This window comes from Poecilia formosa, unplaced genomic scaffold, assembly GCF_000485575.1.
Source record: "Poecilia formosa unplaced genomic scaffold, Poecilia_formosa-5.1.2 Scaffold296, whole genome shotgun sequence".
NCBI lineage: Eukaryota > Metazoa > Chordata > Actinopteri > Cyprinodontiformes > Poeciliidae > Poecilia > Poecilia formosa.
Genome location: NW_006800235.1, coordinates 405,342 through 412,719, shown reverse-complemented (window position 1 = coordinate 412,719; position 7,378 = coordinate 405,342). Strand labels below are relative to the sequence as shown.

General features: G+C 40.4%; 2 protein-coding genes across 3 annotated transcripts in view; one reads left to right on the top strand and one right to left on the bottom strand.

Moving 5' to 3' along the window:
* nckap1 (NCK-associated protein 1) overlaps positions 1-6,303 on the top strand; it is a 54,022-nt gene extending 47,719 nt beyond the window's left edge. For both annotated transcript variants that reach the window (XM_007572169.2, XM_016681841.1), the window contains one exon: positions 5,559-6,303. In XM_007572169.2, coding sequence (XP_007572231.1) covers positions 5,559-5,675 — 117 coding nt within the window. In that variant the 3' untranslated portion in view covers positions 5,676-6,303. The remainder of the gene's footprint in view (positions 1-5,558) is intronic.
* Positions 6,304-6,672: 369 nt separating this feature from the next.
* LOC103151896 (protein phosphatase 1 regulatory subunit 1C) overlaps positions 6,673-7,378 on the bottom strand; it is a 21,530-nt gene continuing 20,824 nt past the window's right edge. The window contains exon 6 of the transcript XR_001664766.1: positions 6,673-6,684. The gene's annotated coding sequence lies outside the window, so the exon portion shown is untranslated. The remainder of the gene's footprint in view (positions 6,685-7,378) is intronic.

The window sequence follows — 7,378 nt, the reverse complement described above, 5'->3', positions numbered from 1 at the left end:
CGTCGATGTGAGACGAATACAGATAGATCTTTCCTCCTTTCAGGTGTTGTCTTGCCACATTCCTTTCCTGGTCAGTTCGGTGGAGGATTTCAAGGACCACATCCCCCGAGAGACTGACATGAAGGTTGAACACATTCACACTCAAAGTAACACCATCATGTCTTCCTCCTCTCATGCTGATGTGAGTTAATGTTTCCTGTCACCAGGTGGCCATGAATGTCTACGAGCTGTCCTCTGCTGCCGGTTTACCCTGCGAGATTGACCCAGCCCTGGTGGTGGCGCTGTCCTCCCAGAAGAGCGGTAAGTTGGAAACACACTCGACATGTCAGCACAAGCTCAGCCTGTTTTCTAACAACATGGTTTGGTTGATGCTGGGCAGAGAACATCAGTCCAGAGGAGGAGTATAAAATCGCATGTCTGCTGATGGTGTTTGTGGCCGTTTCCTTGCCGACCCTTGCCAGCAACGTGATGTCACAGTACAGCCCTGCCATCGAAGGTGAGTCACTGAGTTGTTAGGTTGCTTGTGACCATTTTTTCAACGGAAAGGAGTTGATATTATATAAATAAAAAAACATAAAAGCAGTGGACCCAGTATTCTACCCTACGGGACTCCCATGGACCATAACATACAACTGATCGTGATGTAAAGCTTCCATATTTCACAACCTGAAATCTATCAGTTAAATAGGAAGAAATTGTCTAATGCAGAAAATAAATGAGATATAGTGTTTTCAAACTAGCATGGACCACACATTTCAGATAAAAAAGATGCCTTCCCTCTGAGCTGGAGGTTTAAACTTTGAAATTCTATGCCTCTTCTATGCCTCTGGTGGTGCAGACCCACCAGAGGTCTGCACCACCAGTGTCGTAACATGTTGTAGCAGAGGGGTGCCCAAAGTCTCTCCTGGAGGTCCGGCATCCTGCATGTTTTATTTCTCTCCCTGGTGGTAGGAACAACCATTTCAGTATGTCAGTGTTCTTCTTAGGCCTCTAATGACCCATCCTTTGATCCAGGTGCGTTAAACCAGGGAGAGAACTAAAACACGCAGGATGCCGGCCCTCCAGGACTGTCTTTGGGGACCTCTGATGTAGCGAATGTAACATTCAGAACATGTAGTGAATGTTCTGAATGTTACATTCGCTACATCAGAACATATGCAGCAAATATGTTTCCATCTCCACTTTACCTCATTAACTGTTTTTCGCAAAGCCAAAAACTAACTCAGCCGAGTGTAACATCTTTTATGGAAAATTAAGGAAGTTATTTTGAATTCTGCAATGTCCATCAACCGTTTCTAATGCGATACTGCAAAATGCACATGAAAAACCGTGTAATTCTTTTTAAGATGTGAAAAAAATCAAACTATTTTAAGTTTAACGGGCTCGACGTTGAATTTTCATTGTCTTTCAAATAGTTGATATTTTTAAGATCCAAATTACTCACATTTACGCTAAAAATGTCAAATTTTTCCATTACCAGTATATTATTTCGAGACTGTGAATGTTTTTCCCTCCCGCTTACTTTTGAGATTTTTTTAAATGCCAATTACAAAAATAAGTAATAATAAACTTTACAGTTCACGGCAGTTTACAGCCTAAAAGCAGAAATGAGCAGCATTTACCATAATCTCGGCATTTAACAGTTTTAATGGCAAATAAGACTCACCATCTTTTAAATGCCTTTTTCCCCCAATTAGCTTGTTTATTCAGTTTGATATATTAAATCTTGTGCATTTCAATAAAAGCACCAATGAAGTGAAAGTCAACTGAACATTTTCCCCAGTCCAGTCCTTCTGTTGTAGCTAAATGAGGCTTTTGATAAGCTATCAAAGACATTTGTCACTCAGAGGATGAATTATGAAGACGTCGCCTCCTAACAACCTTGAAATGAAAGGCTGGCCTGTTAATAAGGGCCTTCTAAAGAGGATAATAAGTTATCAGAGGCTCGGCTCTGGTTGGTATGCAGACCGCGTCTCGGCCAACAATTGGTTTCGCCGCCACCATTTCTTTGTACACGGCCTCATTACCGCTGTGTTAACCATCCTGCGAGTTCACAATTCCACCCTGGCGATTCCCATTTCACATTTATCTGTTATCTCCATTAAACATACATAAAAATCCATAGTTTTTAATCTGCTCTGTCAGTTCCACATGAAGCTTTTGTCAGGTCTGGAAGTCAAACTCTTGAGCTGTTTTGATGGATTTCAATTTAAAAAAGAAAAAAGAAAACTCCTGGTAACACTTTGTATTTGCTGCCCCCTACAGGCCACTGCAACAACATCCACTGTTTGGCCAAAGCCATTAATCAGATCGCTGCGGCTCTCTTCACCATCCACAAGGGAAGCATAGAGGACCGTTTGAAGGAGTTCCTGGCTGTAAGACAGAGAAATTATTTGATTTTAGTTTTAATGCTGTCTTTTAGGCTGGAAAAAGGATTTAAAAAATAGTATTTGTGTTGATTTATTTTTAGCAGATCTCTGTTGCAAATGTTTCATGAAGCTACAAAAAAATGTGTGTTTGTGTCTATATGTGCAGCTGGCCTCGTCCAGCCTCCTGAAGATCGGCCAGGAGACGGACAAGATGACCACACGAAACAGAGAGTCTGTCTACCTGCTGCTGGACATGGTGAGGGGACGCTGAAGACAGGAGACTGGACAGACGGGCTCCTTCATTTTAGGCTGCTAGTGAATTATTTTAACTGCTCTTTTTGCACTGGGAAATGATTATATTTAAAATTTTATTTAAACAAGAATTATTTGCAATTTTGAAGTGGATTTTTTCTAATTGGCACAAAGTTAAACATACAGTCTAAAACATGTATGTGTATTTAATGTGGTGTTTAAAAATTCTAGAAAATTTGAACTTAAAATGAGCTGCATAGATCATTAAAAGAAGCTGAATTTTATATCTTGTTAAAATAAGAAACTTTTTTCTTATCAAGATATAAAAATATATTCCTCTGACAAATTACGACTTCTTAAAAATCCGTAATGAGGCTCTCAAGGAGCCTCCTTCTTGTCACTCTGTTTTGTCTAGACAACACTCAAAATATTCCAGAAATGTTGCTGTTTGACTGCTACATAAAATAGCAACATCTTCTTGTTTCTTATTTAAACAAGAAAAGATTTGGATTTTAACAAGAGAATAAATATCATTGTAAAAAAAGAGTTTTCTCAATTTAACAAGTTTGGTTTCTCATTTTAACAAAAAACTGCTTCTGAATTTATGACCAACAGTTGATGGTAGTTTATCTTTTAGAAAAAGACTATTTAGTTGTAAAAGTATCTGGAATACTTTTACCACCCGTTAAACTGTTTGGTCAAAATGATAAGAAATGTTTGAGAAAAGTAAAAGTGAGATGTTCAAACCTAGGAAAACTGTAAAGTCTGACAATAAAATAATTGATTTAAATGAACTTGACCAACTCTGTGGAATCATGCAACCAATTCCTGTTTTTAAATAAAAGTCAAGGGCCTTAAATAAATCATTAAAACATGTTTATATAAATATATATAAAAAGAGTGACGTGCAGTGAGGTTCATTGCTGGTGAGGCACTGACTTACGACTAAGGGTGCGTTCACACTGCACCGTGAAGTGACCCAATTCCGATTTTTTTGCCTGGGCCGTTCACACAGCCACACATATGCGACCTGTATGTGTTCTGCAGTCTGAACGGGCAAACGACCTGAAAGTGTCCTGCATGCGCAGTAGAGGGCGCAATAGCGTCAGCGTTCTAAGTGTTCTGCCAACCGCCATAAAAAGAAGAAGTGCTCAGTGTTTGCGGAAGTAAACATGGAGGCTAACGGTGGAGCTTAGCTTACATATTTGAAGTTGTTGTCCAACCGGAGCAGCATATTAACAACTTAATCCTCATTGTAGTCCGTCATAGTTGTTGTTTTTCTTCCCGCTTGTGCGTATCAGGAAGCAGAATAGTGAGATTTGTTGAGTATCAGTGACGTTCAGTTTGGATGAATGCGACCTGGACGTTAGTCGCATTTACGTATCGGATACATATCGGATATGGGTCACATTCGAAAAAGAATCCGACCTGTGCTGTTCACACTGCCGTGAAAAGATCGGATACAGGTCACATTACATCAAAACAAATCGGAATTGGGTCACTTCAGGCTGCAGTGTGAACGCACCCTTATATAGACACCATATGTTATTGGACATATAGAAATTTCGCACAAGCAACAACGCTGAGGGGCAAAAAGACTAACCTTTTACATGTCATCCGTAGCCGCGTTAACTCAGTTAAACTTAGAAATGTAGGTATTAATTTCGTGCTATGATCCACAGCAAAGGGAAAGAGCAAGAAAGTTCTTTCTCGCTCTGTATCCGCCAAGCTACACGCAGACTCGTTGCCATAGTAACTGACAACAATGCCACTTCGTGTTTTAGGATTTAACACCAAAAAAACATTAAAGAATTTTGCACACAGAACAGAACATCCAGTCTGTTGTTGTAGTACGTTTTAGGCTTAATGTTTTATTAATAAATAATTGCCGTGGTAGATTAGCTACCGCTTCTACTTTACTGAATTATTTAGACATACAAACTGTAGCCCACAAAACGCACATTTCATTAAAAAACTAAACAAAAACATCTTATTGCTGCCTTATCTTTACTTATCAATGAAATCCATGCACCACTGATTCTGCACAAAATTATCCGTTCATCCAAAAGCCAAGTCTATCCTCAGCATGTCTTTTCTATTCCGTTTAAAAATCATCAAACTGTCTTTCAGCAAAACTTTCAGCTTCGGTGTTAGTTAGGGTCGCCACCCGTCCCGTAAAATACGGAACCGTCCCGTAATTGGCTGTTAAATGTAGCGTATCGTATTGAACAGATACGGAACGCGATTTGTTCCGTATTCTACGAATGTGGGTGTGTAATAATCAAGAAGTGGTCCCCGAGTACTTTAATAAATAATTAAAGTACCCTACTATAGTAGGCTGCCCTAGTCATTGTTTGACTCACGGTATTGGTGTTGCGATATTGTGCCCAACTGTTTTCTGGGTAACACACCGACACGGTGCCGCCACAGCAACCCCCCTCTGCTTTACATAATAAGGGACTGGTCCCTTAGTTTGATTTCTGAAAGACTTCTTTATGTTCATGACAGGTGTTATGTCATGTTTATGACAGTGTCATGTCAGTCTTATTCACACCCCTTCAAATAAAGTGTTACCACATGTTTTTTAGCCATTTTATTGCTGGCGCACAGACAGGAGGAGCATGCTCTCATAGAATGGCAGCCAGTGCAGTTAGAGAGGTTGCGCAATCCCAGGTGAGGCTCAGCTCACTGTTGCCTCACCGACTTTGCTTCTGAGCATTTGAATGGGAAAATGCGAAAAACTAATCAGAATTGGTTAAGCTAAGTAAAAAATAGATACTTTATAGTACAAACCACAGGGCGAAAATAGCAATATAAATTATTTTATTGTTATATATTATTTTTCCATGATGGCAGGCGAGGTTCTGCCTCACCTGACCGCACGTCACTGATATATATATATACACACACACACATTGTTATTTTCTTCTTCCTCAGATTGTGCAGGAGTCTCCCTTCCTGACTATGGACCTGCTGGAGTCCTGCTTCCCTTACGTCCTGCTGAGGAATGCCTACCACGCCGTCTACAAACAGAGCATCAGCGCCAGCGCATAGAGGCGCAGCAAGCGCACGGCCGAGGCACTGACATGTACATAAAAACACAAACACTACCGCAACACGCTGGCCCACAAGGCCTCGGCTGAATCCTCTAAAAACCAACACTATATCGGCAAAAAACGTTAACACACTAAAGAAGCCGCTAATTACTTTAACCAAAACACACACACACACACACACACACACACACACACAGCTGGATGACCTGAGGGGGGATCAGTGTCTTTATTTCTGTCATTGTTTTTCATGATGTTGCTGGGGACCATTACCACTGCAACACCTAATATACAATGTTTTATTGAACAAAAATATAAAGATATAGTATATATATAAAGCTGACACTGAAATATTCCTTTTTTTTCTCCTTTATTTTTTAATTTTAATAGACGTTTTGAGATTTCTATCGTTGAGCTGAAACCTCTCTGATGATTTGGATGCTTACTTTTTGGGAATGCATTGGTTCTGTGTGCCGTGGAAGTTCTTTTGGTCGTCGATGACGACGGGTCGATGCCGAAAAACACATTACTCATAGGTTTCCACACACTGACAAACATCCTGAGCTGATACTCTGATACTTATCTAACAATCTTTCTGCATTTCATTACATAAAAACCATACATTTGTATAACACGGTGATGTTTTTTTTTGTTTTTTTTTAATTGTGTTGGGTTTTTTCTAGGTAGTCGTAACAAACTTTTTTGTGGGTAAAGATATGCTATCTGTATTCTACTTCGATGTGAACTGAACCTGTCTGTTTTTAATGTTTCTGCTTTATTTTTATGATGANCCTACTATAGTAGGCTGCCCTAGTCATTGTTTGACTCACGGTATTGGTGTTGCGATATTGTGCCCAACTGTTTTCTGGGTAACACACTGACACGGTGCCACCGCAGCAACCCCCCTCGGCTTTACATAATAAGGGACTGGTCTCTTATTTTGATTTCTGAAAGACTTCTTTATGTTCATGACAGGTGTTATGTCATGTTTATGACAGTGTCATGTCAGTCTTATGCACACCCCTTCAAATGAAGTGTTACCAAATGTTTTTTAGCCATTTTATTGCTGGCGTACAGACAAGACGAACATGCTCTCATAGAATGGCAGCCGGTGCAGTTAGCGAGAGGTTGCGCAATCCCAGGTGAGGCTCAGCTCGCTGCTGCCTCACCGGCTTTGCTTCTGAGCATTTAAATGGGAAAATGCGAAAAACTAATCAGAATTAGTTAAGCTAAGTAAAAAATAGGTACTTCATAGTACAAACCACAGGGCGAAAATAGCAATATAAATTATTTTATTATTGTATATTATTTTTTCATGATGGCAGGCGAGGTTCTGCCTCCCCTGACCGCACGTCACTGATATATATATATATTTTGTAGAGGTGTGCCAATCGATTGGTCATCGATCATAATCGGGCCGATTTTCGTGAAAAAGTGCATGATCGGTGATCGGCGATCATTGGCTCTTGTTGCCGATACCGATCACCTGCCTCTCATTTCGCAGCCTGCCTGTGCAGCTGGTCTCCTCTTTCCTTCACACTGCGCAAACGCGCAGCAACAAATCCTAAGCGATGTGGAACTATAACGCACTGAGTGAATGGGGAAGTTTGCGTGTTGCGGCGGAAAATTGAAGCAGGTCAAAATGCATCAACACAACGAAGCTAATACGTACGGTGGCCGACAGGTGCAAATGCGCAGCAAAAG